General features: G+C 47.1%; 1 protein-coding gene across 14 annotated transcripts in view; it reads left to right on the forward strand.

Moving 5' to 3' along the window:
* The first annotated feature begins 923 nt into the window (after window positions 1-923).
* The window catches only part of Mink1 (misshapen like kinase 1), a 53440-nt gene continuing 38413 nt past the window's right edge, over window positions 924-15950 (forward strand). For 7 of the 14 annotated variants that reach the window (XM_090349791.1, XM_090349789.1, XM_090349792.1 and 4 more), the window contains exon 1: window positions 1338-1616. In XM_090349791.1, the coding sequence (XP_090205917.1) occupies window positions 1560-1616 (57 nt within the window). In that variant the 5' untranslated portion in view covers window positions 1338-1559. Of the gene's footprint in view, window positions 1135-1336; window positions 1617-15950 lie in introns of those variants that run through there. The other 7 variants (XM_090349784.1, XM_090349785.1, XM_090349787.1 and 4 more) reach the window with 2 other exon arrangements.

The following is a 15950-nucleotide window of genomic DNA, read 5'->3' on the forward strand; positions in this document are numbered from 1 at the left end:
AGTGAAAGAAAGATCGATTCTGCCAGGGGCCCATGGCTCATGCCTGTAATCCTAGTTACTCAGGAGACTGAAATCTGAGGATAATGGTTCGAAAGACTCTTTTTTAAAATTTTATTTTATTGTGGGGGGTAATGTATAGAGAGCTTACAGTTACATTCGTCAGGTAGTGGGTACATTACTTCTCGAACATTAATATCTTCTCATTTTTTGTTCTCCTTTCCCTCTACCTACCCCCTCCCTGGGAGACTATAATCTCCAATGAAATACTCAGAAAAAGCTGGAAGTGGCGCTGTGGCTCCAGGGGTAGAGGGCTAGCTTTGAGAACAAAGAGGCTCAGGGATAGTGCCCAGGCCCTGAGCTCAAGCCCTAGGACTGGGGGAAAAAAGAGAAAAAAAATCATAGTGCAAGAAAAGTCCAGAGAAGTACACCCACTTGCTCAGTCAGTCAGTGATCTAACAGGCTTTTCTGTTTTTCATAAGCATTACCAGGCCTCCAACGAGGCTAATGGCTTGGGGCGCTGTGCCAACAGGACTAGATCTAAAGTGACTCTTGCAAGATAGGAAGGTACTGGATACAGTTTCTTCTCCTTCCACTTTGCCACTCCGGCTTCCATCAATTGTTCCTTTGTGCAGAACACTCTGCTAAGAGAGGTACAGAGATAAAGTTCCGTAGTGGGATCACTTACCCTGAGATAGGAGATCCTCTCCCCAGCCCTCCCTCCAGCTGGGTGGGGAAGGGAGCAAAGGCCACTCGGGAGGCAGCCGCTCCCCTCGACTCCGCCCCCACGTCCTTTCTCCAGCCGCGCTCTCCCTCGCAGGCCCCGCCCTCCGCGGCTCCGCCGTTGCCATGGCAACTGAGTGGGTGGACAGCCCGTCCTCTCCTGAGGCTACCAGCCCTCGCGTGGGGAGTTACCATAACAACGCCCCTAGTAATAGAGGGGGTTGAGTCCCGCCTCCCTTCCCCCGCAAAGAGAGAGGTGGGTGGCTTGACTGGCAGCTGGGCAGACGAAAGAAAGAATGAAAGGGAGAGAAGAGCGTCGAAGGAGATCTACGGAGAAAATAAGGAAGCGAAAGCGGAAAGAAATAAAAAAATAGGAAAAGAGAAGGAAAAGCATGTGCGCACGCGCAACAGCCGGTAGGCGCACTAGGTAGCCCGCCTCGGCCGCCGCCCACTGCTCTCACGCCGGGCTGGTACCGCTGCCCAGTCTCCGCGTGCGACTGGAGTCGGCTCTCCGGCGCATGCGCACAGGTGTGGGCGCCTAGGGGGAGGGGGGAGCCTTGCGCGCTCGCATCACGTTCCCTCTGCCCCCCCCTCCCGGGCTCGGCCGCTCTGCGCCTGCGCAGGAGCTCCACAGCTCGGGTTGCAGGCTCTCGGGCGCGCACGCTCCCCTCAGCCGGTGGGTCGGTCCTGCCGCCGGCCTTCCCCGCCCCGTTGCACGGGGGAGGCACGGTGGAGCCCGCCCCCAGGGTCCCCCGATGGGGTTGAAGCGGCGTCGGCGGCAGCGGAATAACCGAGGCGGAGCGTGAGCGGCCCCGGGGCCCGGTTCCCCCGCGGAGGCCATGGGTGACCCAGCCCCAGCCCGCAGCCTGGACGACATCGACCTGTCCGCCCTGCGGGTGAGCGTCCCTCGCCTCCTCCCCCCCGCTCCGCACTCCGCCGCCTGGCTCCCGGCTCCTGGCTGCGCTGCAGGGGACGGGGAGAGGCGGCCCCACGCTCCCCGGGCTCTCCCGGGGCGTCCCCTCCGCCAGCCCCGGCCCCTCAGCGCTCTTCGCCCCATTCCCGGGCTCGCGCGCCCCGGGGGCCCCGGCCTTCGCTCCTTCCCTTTGCCGCAGATTCTGCGAACCAGTGCGGTCCCCACCCTGTGGGTGCCCCGCCTCCACACTTTGCTGACTCCCTTTCCTTCATTCTGGGGTTCGGGACTCCCTTCCTCCAGAGGGTCACCTCTGGGTTGCCCGAGCCTGGGTCTCCCCCCCCCCCCCCCCCCCGTCTTCGGTCCCACGGAGAGACTTGATTGTGGCCTCTCATCTATCCACCTTCTCGCTACCCACTTTCTCCTTCCTCCACCTCCTCTCTCGGATCCTCAGATTTGACTCTGCAACTGCCTTGACAGCCTCCCTCTCATCCTTTCTCTTCCTCGCCTACCCCTGAATTGCAACTCTCTCCTGGTCTGTATTTCAGCCTCCCACCCCACCCCACCTCGACGGTCCCCCCCCCTTCCCACGTTCACTTTTCTATATCCCGTCTCTGGCGTTTCAAGTACTGCAGTCCAGATCTAGGCATTTCCGGTCTCAGGGTCCCTGCAGATTGCATTGCCAACTCTGCAGCCATGTGGGCTGGGGCGGGGGTAGAGTGGGGGGGGTGGATTGACAAGTGCACTGGAGAAAGGGGGGAGCATTGATTCCCTTGAGAAACTCGGTCTGGGAAGAGGATGTTTACATACATGTGCACACACAACACCCATGCTGTGTGTTTTGGACAGCAGTGGGGGTGGAGGAGGAGGCCATGGCGATCTCTCAGGGGAGGTGCTGGGGAAGGGGTTAAGAGGAAACCACCGCAGCGATACCCCGGTTCTTGCCCACGTGGTCTACTTACTTGCTCTCTTTTAAGAGCATTTATGTTTTTCTTCAGCAGGAAGCTTTGGCTTAAGGGCAACATAGTGATCTCAAGGTGAACATTCCAGACTGTTCCCCAGGTGGTGTTTTGATCCTGTGCCCTTCCAGGTTTATCAGCAGGCCAAGGTGCAAGGGTGGAGAGGGGGAGAGAAAGTAGTTTTTCATGTGCACATTGTCTTCTATTTCTTGAGTTGGGGTATGTGGGGGGTGGGACAGTAAGGAGCTGGTCATTTACAAATGCCCCCCCTGATAGGACTGGAGGGAAAAAAAAAAAGAAACTAAGGAGAGCAGAGTCATGTTGTTAATTGGGTTTCTCTAGGTGACACACTTTTTCTTGCCATTCAGGTCATAATTTGTTTGGTGCAGTATTGGCCTATGAGATCTGACTTGCTGAGGAGGGAGATTGAGCAGTGAATTCCACCCCCTTCCCGCTTCTTTCTCTGTGTTTTGATGGGGAGAGGGTCTGAAAGATTCAGAAGTCAACTGGGGTGCTCACTTCAGTTGGAATGTAAGCTGGAAGTCCAGGTTATGAGCAGAAGTCTCTTAATGTGCACTCTAGGATGAGCCTCCACCTTCCTGTCCCACCTTGATTGTTGATTAACTCTGGCTCCCAGTTCTTTGGTTTTGGTGACTGAAATATAATTAACAAAATGGGTGGATTCAGACCATGACCTTTGGTTTGGAGCCTTGTGGGACTCTGCTTGCTTTTCTTTTCACCTCTTCTCATAGTGTAGCCTGGACACCAACCTGAGATTTCCAATTCTACAACTACCCTTTGACCTTGGAAATGATCATTTTTCTTCAGACTTCCTGGTTAAAGAACTGTTAGCCTCTTTCCTCAATTGTCTCCTGCCTTATTTTCCTCTTTCTTTTTTTTTTTTTAATTGGTCTTGGTGTTTGAACTCGGCCTGGGCACTGTCCCTGAGCTCTTTAGCTCAAAGCTACCCCTGAGCCTGGGCGTTGTCCCTGAGCTCTTCAGCTCAAAGCTACTACCACAGAGCCACAGAGCCACTTCCGGTTTTTTAGTGGTTAATTGGAGTTAAGAGTCTCACAGACTAGTGCTGGGCTGGTTTTGAACCAAGAATCTCAGATCTCAGCCTCTTGAGTAGCTAGGATTGCAGGTGTGAGCTACTGCACCTGGCTTTTCCTCTATTTTCTTCAAAAGAAGGTGACCCGTTTCCTGTTCTTCTGTCTGTCCTGCTTAGGCTCCTAATACACAATCAGTCCTAGCACTCAGTCATCTCTGGTTCATCTCCTGACTGCTTTACAGAGAGAAATGGTAACCTGAAGAATTTGCAGTCAAAGTGTGTCATCCTTTACTGTGTCATCTTGTGTTGGGGGCTGGGGTAGAGAGTGGGAGAGTATATTCAGCATTTAGTAGCTGGCCCTAGATAGCCTAAGTTGTCTCTCTCCTCTTATTTCAAGATAAAGCTTGCTTTTCTGCTGGTGATGGAATTAATACGCTATTAGTTGTGTGTGGGGAAGCCAGATGGACCTGACATTTTGTGACCACAGCCACACTTGACCTCTTTTGAGGTCTGTTTTTCTAGCAGCATGGTAGTGTGGGCTCTGGAGTTGCATTCTTGAGTTCTTAAATCCTGACTTCTTTGCTTCCTGTGTAACTAGTCCTCCTTTCTCCTTTGCCTCCCTCCCCTAACAACAGACTGCAGGCCTAACCTCTTTATCTATCTACACTATATGGTAGGAATGGCAGTAGCACTGACTTTAGAGTTGCTGAAGATTAATGAAGTGCTGCAAATGAATACCTATCTATTTCAGTTCCTGGTGCACATGTATGTGGTAGCCTTTATCATTGCATCACTCAGAAGCCTTCCAAGACAATTCTATAGCACTCCCCTCCCCATGCTTTACTTATTCTTGTTTATTTGTTCATTTAGTGGTACTGAGAATGGAATCTAGGATTTTCTGATTGCTAGGAAAGTGCTCCACCATTGAGCTCCACTACCTTATTTATTTTTTCCCTTTTGTTTTTTCAACCTCAACATATAGTTTCGGGCTAGGGGTGTAACTCAGTGGTAGGTTTCTCATGTGCAAGGCCCTGGGTTCAAGCCCCAACACCGCAAAAGTAAAATGTAAGTGAAAGCTTAAATTTTGATAGGTTTTATCCTTTGGACTTCCTTTTTTTTTTTTTTTTTTTTTTTTGCCAGTCCTGGGCTTGGGCTCAGGGCCTGAGCACTGTCCCTGGATTTTCTCAAGGCTAGAGCTCTACCACTTGAGCCACAGCACGGCTTCTGGCTTTTTGCTACCTATGTGGTACCGAGGAATCGAACCCGGGTCTTCGTGCATGCTGGCAAGCACTCTACCACTGGGCCAAACTCCCAGCCCCTGGACTTCCATTTTTTATGCTTAGTGCTTCACACAATATTTTGCTCATATTGAGTCTCAAATGTTTATTGAGTAGCAACAATTGTTACAATAATTAAATATAACAAGCCCAGTGCAGTAGCTCGCACCTGTAATCCTTAGCAACTCAGGAGGCTAAGATCTGAGGATCAAAACCAGCCTAGGTACTAAAGTCCTTGAGACTCTTATCTCTCCAGTTGACCACTAGAAAACCAGAAATGGCGCTGTGACTCAAGAAGTCGGGTGGTAGCCTTGAGCTGAAAAGCTCAGGGACAGTGCCAGGCTGAGTTCAAGCCCCATGACTGACAAAAAAAAAAAAAAAAAAATTGAATATAACAAAATCTCAGCACAGTGCTGAGATTTTTTTTTACACACACACACACACACACATACACACACACACACACAAACAGACACACACACTGCACATGACATGCTTTTGGAATCAGACCTTGCTTGCTTAGATGCAGGCTTCCAAATCTGAGTGATGACCCTTGAACTAGAGTTAGGGTCTTCCAAGAGAAAATTTGGACCTCTTGTTTTAAGCCTTCTTTCTCTGTGTCCATGCTTTGTTATATTCCAGAGTCTTCTGACTTGAAACTCTGGGTTTCTCACAGTGGGTAAGGTGTGAGCGGAAGTGGACAGGAGAAGGAGTTGACAAAACCCCAGGCTGCCCTCTGTCCTTTCTCATTGCCTCCGTTTGGTTGACCCACTTCATACATCAAACAGCTTTTCTTACTGCCCAGCCGGTAGAAGTTTTAGGCCGCAGAGGAGCAGATCTGTGCTGCTGTATTGAAATGATGTCATGTACATTTAAGCAGGTCTTGTTACTAGGTGGTAGTTGCTGACAGAGATGTTCTTTTTCAAGCAGTTGTATGGTATTGTGTTTGTTCTTGGGAGATGTCCCTTCCCCTTCCTTTCTCTTCAAGTAACAGTGGAGCCAGTACCAGTTGGAAAGCTGGCTGCTCAGGGTGTATGTTTCTAGGCTGCTGAGCAGTGCAGGACGGCTGCTGTGTTCTGATGTGCGAGCTGTTCACATGTTGACAACAGATGCCACACACAGGGGACTGGAAAGACTGACCTCCTCAGCAGAAGGGCATTTAGTCACTTTTTTCCCCCTAGAAAACTGCATGTGGGGATAGATCTTCCCAAAGGTGCTGGTGACATTTGGAGTAGAATGCTGCTTTAGCCAAATGATGGAAGACACCATAGAACGTTGCTAAAATTAGGTATTCAGTCATTTCCTCAGCAAGCAAGGGCTACAACACAACATTTCACGTGATGGGCTGGCACAGACTGCCATCGCAGCTAGCAGTACATTGAGGGGAAGTTTGTGGAAGAGTGAGGTTTTGACAGTTGAAAGAGTTGGAAGGTCAGCAAGACAACCCCTTCAACTCTTACCACCAAGAGCTTGGTTAATGTGATGCTGTATGGGAATTTGACATTAGATCTGGCTTCTGTTGCTTTCAGCTATGAACTGTGTGCCTAAAATGCACAGTTTGGGTTATGTAGAACATTCCTATCACTTAATAAGGAATCAAAGGGCAGGAAGTGTGTAGCTGCTCACTTAATAAGGAATCAAAGGGCAGGAAGTGTGTAGCTGCTCTCGATAAGCCTGTGTTCTGGTGTAGCTCTATAAATAAAATGCAGTAATCTCTCAACCCAACTGTGTACTACAGTGTTGGGCCTGGAGGGCATCTCCACAAGCCATCTCGAGGTTCTCTCCATGGAACCTATGTCTTCAGAGTTACATCTGAGTACTGTCCTTCCGCATCATTTAGATACCAGGTATTGTCAGTGTGCCATTGAGAACCGCATTCTGGACCCTATGGGAAAGCTGAGATATTGTACTCACTATTATAGTAAACTGCTTAACTAGAGTTCTGTAACATGCACCTAAGAACTGACTTTGTAAGCTCAGGCTTGTTTTCTCTTTTTTTTTGGTCAATTGTGGAGCTTGAACTCAGGAGCTGGGTGCTGTCTCTGAGCTCTTCTGCTCAAGGCTAGCACTTTACCACCCCCTGAGCCATAGCTCTACTTCCAGTTTTCTGGTGGTTAATTGGAGATAAGAGTCTCACAGAGATATTCCTACCCAGGCTAGCTTCGAACCTTGATCCTAAATTCTCAGCCTCCAGAGTATCTAGGATTACAGGTGGGAGCCCCTGGCGTCCAGCTCCTTTCACTTTTGCCTACCAGTCAATCAGTTCTTCACTTGAGTCTGGGATTCTGTATCCACAGGAAGCTTCTCTAGAGAATTGAGAAAATACATTAGACTCAGTTTTTACCAATAACAGGAAATAGTGGAGGGAAGAGAAAAGAAAGAAAGGAAATTGGAGTGACCCAGAAGGGAGCTCTTGAAGATCTCATTCAGTGATCAGATAACCTATCTACATAGATAGGCTTTAGTGTTCTGGATATGGAAAGGCAGGGGGCTAGTAACAGAGGAATGTGACATAGTTCTCCTACTCTGGTATTGGAAAGATGAGTACAGCTGGCCCTCAGTATCTGTGATTGTCTACTTCAATGGATTTAACCAATCTCAAATAAAAAATACTGGGGAAGGGACCGGGAATCTGGCCTAGTGGTAGAGTGCTTGCCTAGCATGCACGAAGACCAGGGTTCAATTCCTCGGTACCATATACACACAAAAATCTGGAAGTGGTGCTGAGGCTCAAGTGGTAGAGCTCTAGCCTTGAGAGAGTCCAAGGACAGTGCTCAGGCCCTGACCTCAAGCCCAGGACTGGCAAAATAAATAAATAAAATAAAATACTGGGGAAGGGGCCAGAAATCTGGCCTAGTGGTAGAGTGCTTGCCTAGCATCCACAAAAACTGGGGTTTGATTCCTCAGTATTACATACACAGACAAAGCTGGAAGTGGTGCTGTGACTCAAGTGGTAGAGCTCTAGACTTGAGAAAGCCCAAGGACAGTGCTCAGGCCCTGAGTTCAAGCTCCAGGACTGGCAAAAACAACAATAGAAACAGAAAAACAAAACAAAAAAATGGTGGAAACTGGGCATGGTAGCACATGCAGTAATCCCAATACTGGGGAAGCTGAGGCAGGAAGATTTTTTTTAAGTTCCAGGCCCACCTGGGCTACATAGTGAGATCTTGTCTCAAAAAATCCAAATATAGGAAAAAGCTGAGCATGGTAGTACACACCTGTCATTCCAGCTACGAAAGAAGCATAAAATAAGCAGATTGCTGTTAGCTGCACGCCTGGGCAGGAAATAAGACACAATCAATCAATGATGGGAAACCTCTTTTCTGCCAAGAGCCATGGATATATGCAGTAATATCATTCATGAGCCATCAGAATAATGAATATAGGCAGAAGTGTGTCTATCCTGTCATGTACCAAATAGCTTCCAGTGCCTTCCAGTCCCCATCCCTGTTACCTTCAACAGTAATAAAAGGGAGGCTCAGTGGTAGAGTGCCTGCCTAGCAAGTACAAGGCCCTGAGTTCATATCTCCCACAATTCCCCCCAAAACAGCGTGTGTGTGTGTGTGTGTTGGTGGCTCACACCTGTAATCCTAGATAAAACCTAGAGGATTGTGGCTCAAAGCCATCCTGTGCAAGAAAGTCCATAAAACTCCTATCTCCAAAATAACCAGCAAAATTTAGTGCTAGACACATGGCTCAAGTGGGAGAAGGGAAGCCACAAGCAAGAAAGTTGAACAATACTGAGGCCCAGGCCACAATACCAACCAACCAACACACACACACACACACACACACACACACACAATGTATGCAGGAGGATGTATGTATAGGGCCTATGGAGATAGTACACCAATTAAGGACTTGAGTATCCATAGATTTTGGTATTAGTCTCCCCACATATAATGATGGCTGACTGTATATATGAAATTGCAGGTCATGTTAAAGACTTTAACAGAAGATTTTAGCATGCCATGAGTACATGATAGTGGTAGTTTGGATTTAGCTATATTTGGGAGACCCTGGAATGAGGCCATTCTTAGTGTGTACCATTTAGTCAACTATCAAGAGCCAGGACTCTGAGGAAGGATGGAAACTACAGAATTAACTTGAATTCTAAAGGATATTATGAACTTTCCCTATGGGAACTGGAAAAAAATGTTTTGAAAGGTGAAGTCATGTATAGGGCAAGGGTATACATATGGCTTATAGCTTTCATGCATGTTTATTAGGGAGGAGGTCTCTGAGTACTAGATCTGTGGTCTTACTTTGGCTCTAGGATGGGGCAAGAGAGTGGTGGGTGAATGTACTTCTTTCAAGTGTGTGAGAGAAGGGTATCCATTAGATGTTATTAGTCCAAGTGGTAGCTGAATGGTGGCCAGAGTTTGGTAGGTAGGTAAGTCAACCCCGAAGAAGAACAAGTAGGTCCAGCCTTGGGCTTACTGTGGTCTGTGGGAAGAGATTCTTCCTAATGTTAGATAGAAACTACATAAATAGATGAGACTCTCAATTTACATTGTGTACAAGTAAAGGATGAGTGGGGTGTGTAGGGGGAGTGTTAGTGATTTGGCATGTTTGAAGTGAAATAGGGCTGGGAAAGCTCAAATATTAAGCAGAATGGAGGAGCCAGACTCCAGGAGAAGCTTGAATGTCAGGTGGATGGTGGTGTATAAGATGGTGGGATGGGCTGTGAGAAGTATTAATGGCAGGACCCAGAGAGCAGCTGAAGAAGCTGTAGGAAGATGAATGGGAGGACTCTTTTGCCTAAGAAAATGGTGATGGTTGGGGAGGGAGGCCAGGTACCTCTTCTACAGAGGAGACAGTAAAGGCCGGACACACTTGTGTTCTCCCAGAAGAGGACTGTTAGAGCCAAAGACTCTGCAGTCATGAGTGGGAACACAGTCACTCAGCATCTGTGACCAAGTATACAGTGGCAGTGAGTGCTTTTGGTTCCTTCATGGGCACTTCCACCTTGCCTTTGGCATGCAAGGCCTCCCTAAAATAGGCCTGAGGATGGCTGCTCTTCTGAGATCAAATGGACATTTTCTCATACTCTTCTACCAGGGGTTATGCTGACTTAATTATTCCTGGAACCACCTCCATGGAGGAGGTTTTCCTCCATGAACAATAATCCTTGCAGAAACGGACAGGATTAGAAGGGCTGAGTGAAGACTGTTATACTGCCTCAAGAGCCGCTGCAACTTCCTTTTTTTTTTCCCCAACAAAATTTCCACTGACAGTGCCAGCCTTTAACTGATTACCTTATCCACTTCTTCACAGGCTTTCTGATTTAATTTGATTGCATATTACATTACACTGAATAATGTCTTATGGTCTTGGACTGTGATCTGTATTTCCTATTGATTTCTCAATGTGCCTTTAAAATGCTGAGTCGTAAGGGTTCAGCAGTTACTTGCTTGGGTAGAGTAGGAATGTAAGTTTTTTTATTCAGACTACAGGCCATAAAAGGTGCCTACTATGCGCTGGGCCCAGGCAACATAAGAACAAGCACCTTATTCAGTGTTTCTTGGTTGGGATGGCACTGACCTCTAGGAGAGAAATGGAAATGTTGATGGAGGTTTAACTGGGACTTTGTCTTCAGAGCACTAATGATACTTAATACCATTCTGGAATCTCGGGGACTATGTGTGCATCGAATAATTGTTTCTCCACCAAGATTGCCTCTAGCGCCCTGGTGAACTTGCTGTGAGTGGACCTGGAGAGACCAGGAAACAACCAGACTGGACTCTGTGGAGTTAGAAGGAGTACCCATGTCCCTTTGTTTACTTCTTCCTGGGTGGGAAGAGGGAGGCAGGCTCTAAATTCCTCTTAGGCATGGCATGTATCTCTTAGACTAACAGCTTTTGTCTGCCAGCACACCTCTGAAGGTAAAATGGGTAGGCTTCAAGCCAGACTGTAAGGAAGACTGCTTTCATGTTCTCTTCTTGCCACCCACCCACACTTTCTTTCAAGGCACATTTGTAAGAAAGTGGCTGAAGCAGGCAGTACTTGGGTTTTAATTCCCAGTGGCTGAGGAAAGAGTCTTCAGGAAATCATTTGGACAGTCTAAGCAGCATGAGGCAAAGGTAGGTGGTGCATGCAGTATTGAGAGAAGGTGTTGGCGTATTTGTCTTTTCTCTGTCCTTTCAACCTGTCCTCCTTAAAGACAGATGTGAAGCCGGACATGGTGGCTCACACCTGTAATCCTAACTATTCAGGAAGTTGAGATCTGAGGTTCAAAGCCAGCCCCGGCACAAGAGGACCTGAGACTCTGATCTCCAATTAACTTCCAGAAAAAAATGGGAAGTGGAGCTTGCCTCAAGGGTAGGGCGGTAGCCTTGAGCTGATGAGCTCAGGGACAGCACCCAGGCCAAGCTCAAGCCCCATGACCCACAAAAAAAAAAAAAAAAAAAAAGATGTGAAGAATTCATTCAGTGTTGTCTCTCAAGATGCTGAGGGTAGAGGCATCCTGCCCTAGTAGATCCTTCAGTGGCAGGGGGTACTAAAGCTGTCTTTTCACCTAACCTTCTCCAGATCTGAATTGGGAGAGCAGAAGTTGCTAGGTGCCTAGCATTGCCTAGCTGCCATTTAGAGAAGTCCCTCTATTTCTGACACATTGTTCCTCACCATGGAAATGACCACAGACCCACATGATAAAGCAGGGTTATGGCAGGCAACACATAGATTAGGAGTGTGTGGTCTCTGTACCCTCTGTCCTCTCTAGTAAGTCTTTTTTTTTTTTCTTCTGTCTTCAGAACAAAGATTGCTTTGAAACTAGTCATTTATATTTTAATGTGGGTTCTTTGGAGTTTGGGGGCTGGCAGAAGAACAAGGAGAAACTTGCTATGCAGTAGGCTCTTTCCTTATGTAATCTCATTATCCCTCACAATAACCCTTTGAGGCAGATGATTATCCACATTTTCAATGTGAAACACCAAGGCTTAGAGAAGTTACTTGGAAATTAGGGAATTTGCCTGCACTTGGACAGACAGTACATGGTAGGCCCCCAGAATCAGCCCCAGGACTAACTTTACCCAGAGCCTGGGTTTCTCCAGCCTCACGTTTCCAGGTGGCACAGAGGGAGCACATGTGGCTAGAAGGGGAGCGTGTATGTAGTCAGTGTGCAGAAATGCCACCAGCACTGTTTTTTGCTTGCTTTAATTGCAAGTGTATGATATTTCTGTGGTTTGTGGCAAGTAAAATTTTTGTAGGCTTGCTAGGGCTTAATACCATCCATATTTCTTGGTAAAGAACCTATAGACTAGCACTTGGCCTGTTGCACAGATTAGAAACAAGCCTGTTTGAGAAATAGTTTTGTCTTCCAGGAATAAGTGGCCCAGATCTGTGTGCTACAGGAGAGATGTTTTTTGTGCACACGAGACTTTTTTGTGGGCAGGAGGAAACTGCAGGTAGATTGGTATTTGGAATACAAAACTACATAGGATCTGTGCCCCAAACTGATTATGATTTCTGGATGTTAATTTGCTGGGTAGAATGTTCCAGTGACAGGAGAGAATGACATAAAAGAGTTCAGAAGATTCTGTGTGAAAGGGAGTGTTAAATAATTCAGAAGAGGGCCTGTGTTTTGGAGAGAAGAGAAAAAGGCTACCTCATTATGTTCTACCTTAAGAAAAAACCTTATTATGGTTAAATATTCATTAGATGTTACTTTTTTTATTTATTTATTTTTGGTGTGTCATGGGGCTTGAACTTAGAGCCTGGGCACTGTCCCTGAGCTCTAGAGCTCAAGGCTAATGCTCTACCACTTTGAGCCACAAAGCCACTTCTAGTTTTCTGGTAGTTAACTGGAGATAAGAGCTTCATGGACTTTCCTGCCCAGGCTGGTTTTGAACTGTGGTTCTCAAATCTCAGGCTCCTGAGTAGCTAGGATTATAGGCGTGAGCCACCAGTATCCACCTATTTTAATTTTTTGTGGGGGTAAGGGGCAGTCCTAGGGCTTGAACTCAGGGCCTACGCACTGTCCTTGAGCTTTCTCAAGGCTAGCGCTCTGCCACTTGAGCCACAGCACCACTTCCAGCCTTTTCTGTGTATGTGGTACTGAGGAATTGAACCTAGGGCTTTGTGCATACTAGGCCAGCACTCTGCCTTCTAGGCCAAACTCCCAGCCTTTAATTGTTTTTTCAGTGTACAGCTCAGTGGCACCAAATACAGTCACATTGTGCTACTGTCACCACCGTCTAACTCCAGAACATTTTCATCTCCTCCAGCTGAATCTCTGTACCCATCTCCTTTTTCCCCAGTCCAGACAACCACTATTCCTTACCTGTGTGCTGAATGGAGCAGGGGTTAGACACCGCAGATACTCCATATTTGTCAAAACCGGTGAAATGAACTCATGAGTCTATGGGGCCATCAGTGTTCTGGAATACTGTCTTTCTACTGGCTCTAATATAATGTGACAACCTTTGAAAGAAGCTTTAAATGAAATGGCTGCAAGGCATCACAAGAGATGGGGCAGTGGAAAGAGAAGCAAAGATTTTTCTTCCATATTTGGAGATTCCAGCTGTAGCTTTTGTTTCATTGTTGTTCTGTGTTATCTTGCTTGTTCTCACCCTCTTCATCTTATCCAGGGACTGAGATGATAAGATTTAACTGTCTTTAGAGTGCATTTATTATGTGAAGCGTTCTGTGTAGGTGTTAAGGGACAGTGTGGAACCAGATTAGACATCCCTTGTAGTCTGTACTCATGGACAGACCCATAGCAGGATGTAGAAGTGAGTTGGAGTTCTTAGGTGATTGATAAGATGATGAATCTAGATTCCTAACTTGTCTGTGTCCATGCTATTTATGTTTTCTTCTTTGACCTTCAGCTAGAAAACAGGAAAAAGTAGAGAGACAAGCTTGGTATTCACGTGATCCAAGAATAATGGGAGAGGAGGGCAGGAAAGATTATTGACTTGAAGAAGGCCCGTGTAGGATAAGTCAAAATGTAGACTATGGGAACAGGAGGGGAAAACTGGGAGAGAGTGAGGAAAGGGGTGACATTGTCTCAAAAAGAAATGTAGTCATTATCTGACTTTTATGTAACTGTAACCCCTCTGTACATTACCTTTATAATAATAATTTTTAAAAAGGAGAAAAAGGTCTGGTCAGTAAAGGTCTCTGGGTGGTCAGTTGGGATGATATTGAAGGGTGCATGGCCTGGGGTTGTCTTTCTGGATTGCCAAGCACAAGCCTGCAGCATGAATTCTCTGTATCTCAAAACTGCTGAATCTCAAGGAAAAGCTGGTGAACTTAGGAGGATTTTTCCTCCGTCTGCTGTGCAGGACCTTAGGGAAGGCTGCAGGTACATTCCCTTCAGTACCGCCCAGTACTCAGCTCAGCACACGTCTTCCCTCTGCTCAGCCTGCTTTTTTTTTTTTTGTCTTGGATTGATAGACTGAGCCTCATCTATCCAAACCCAGTGCACAGGGTTTGAATGAAGGAATGTTTCCTCCACTGACTCCCCAGAGCTCTTATCTTCCTGAGGGGTTGTCCTATGGTCTGCTATTACACATGCCTGGACGTTATCATCACCACGCCTGGAAGTAAAAAGTAATTTAAGTGCTTGTACCTAAAGTAGGGCATCTCCTAGCCATCTTACATTTCAAAAGGTGCCAGCAATGAGTGGGCCAGAGTTCCAGAGCTGACTTCACTGGAAGACCGATTTGACCTGCCTGGTTCCTGTGCTTGGTGGTTCAGTTTCCCACCAGAAATGAAATGTTCAAGTGACAGTCATCCTTGCGGTACCAAGTGGGGTCTCTACAGATTAGGGTATTTTCCGTTATTTAACAAGAATTGCCCTGCTATTACTCAGATTTCCTGCCATGGTCTCGTGACCTGCTTGGGTAAAACTGGTGTCTCTAGAGAGTTCTCCGTTGGAGGCCTGTTGACATGTAGGCCTGTTCAGCTTGAGCAGCTGCCTTTGGGATATGATCTATGGAGGGAGCATGGCTTTAGGAGCCAGGAGACCTGGTTCCATTTCTAGTTTTAAGTCTTACTGGGACTTGATTTCCTTACCTGAACAACTGAGGCATTTAGTGGCTTAATCAGAATCACCTGCGTAGTCTTTAAAACCTGCACGTATTCAAGCCGTGCCCAGGAGGTGATTCATTTCACTAGGGCAGGGCCCTGGTTTGTGTGCTTTTCCTGTGAGCAGATGCTGATTTCCTGTAGAGAACGGCAGTCACATGATTGCTAAGGGTCCTCTGGACCCAGGAGGCCTTTTTTCCTCTCTAGAAATTTTCAAGTGCCTATTTCTGGGTTAGGCTGTTTGTTTTCAGTACTAAGCAGTAGGTTGAATGTGGGTTTTTTCATGTTCTCTAGAAGGAAAAATGCTTGTTTGAGGTGGTGATATATTGAGCTGGGCAAAAAGGGATTGAGAGAAATGGTAGTGGGGTAGAGGTTAGGTGGCCAGGATGGCGTAGGGTCTCAGAGCTATTCTAGAAGAGATATAGCTCCCATTGTGTGAGGATCGCAGGTGGGTGTGCTGGGGGAGAGGTGGGTATGGGGTGGTCTGTGGGAAGGACACAGAGTAAGAAGTTAGGTGGCCTTGGGCACCTCAAAACCATTTCCGGAGTCTATCATTGCTGACAGGAAGGAGCAGTCAGAACAAGTAGGATTATTTGAGAAAGCAGGGAGTTTTCCTGGGGCTTTAAGGATCAGGAAGGACCTACAATAGTTGTGGCCTATCCGACACATACCTTGAATGCCTACTTGGATGCAAATCCCAGTTCTGCCACACACTGCATGATCTTTAGCAAATATCAGTGCTACCTGTCTTATTTTTGTCCTTTGTAAAATGAGGACAAGACAATCCACCTAATAGGCCTGTTCAGAGAATTAAATAATGGTGGTGGGAAGTGCTTCGCCTGGTAAATGCTTATTATTGAAGAACGTACCCAGAAAGAGTGTCTCCTGGGTTCAGTTAACATTTCTTTGCTCCTGACCCAGTGTTTTATTTAAGAAAGAGAAAAACCACTCAGCCTATTGATTTCAGTCTTAATGGCTGAGTCACAGCCCCAGGTGTAGGCCTT

This window comes from Megascapheus bottae, chromosome 17, assembly GCF_031878675.1.
Source record: "Megascapheus bottae isolate mThoBot1 chromosome 17, mThoBot2.hap1, whole genome shotgun sequence".
Taxonomy (NCBI): Eukaryota; Metazoa; Chordata; class Mammalia; order Rodentia; family Geomyidae; genus Megascapheus; species Megascapheus bottae.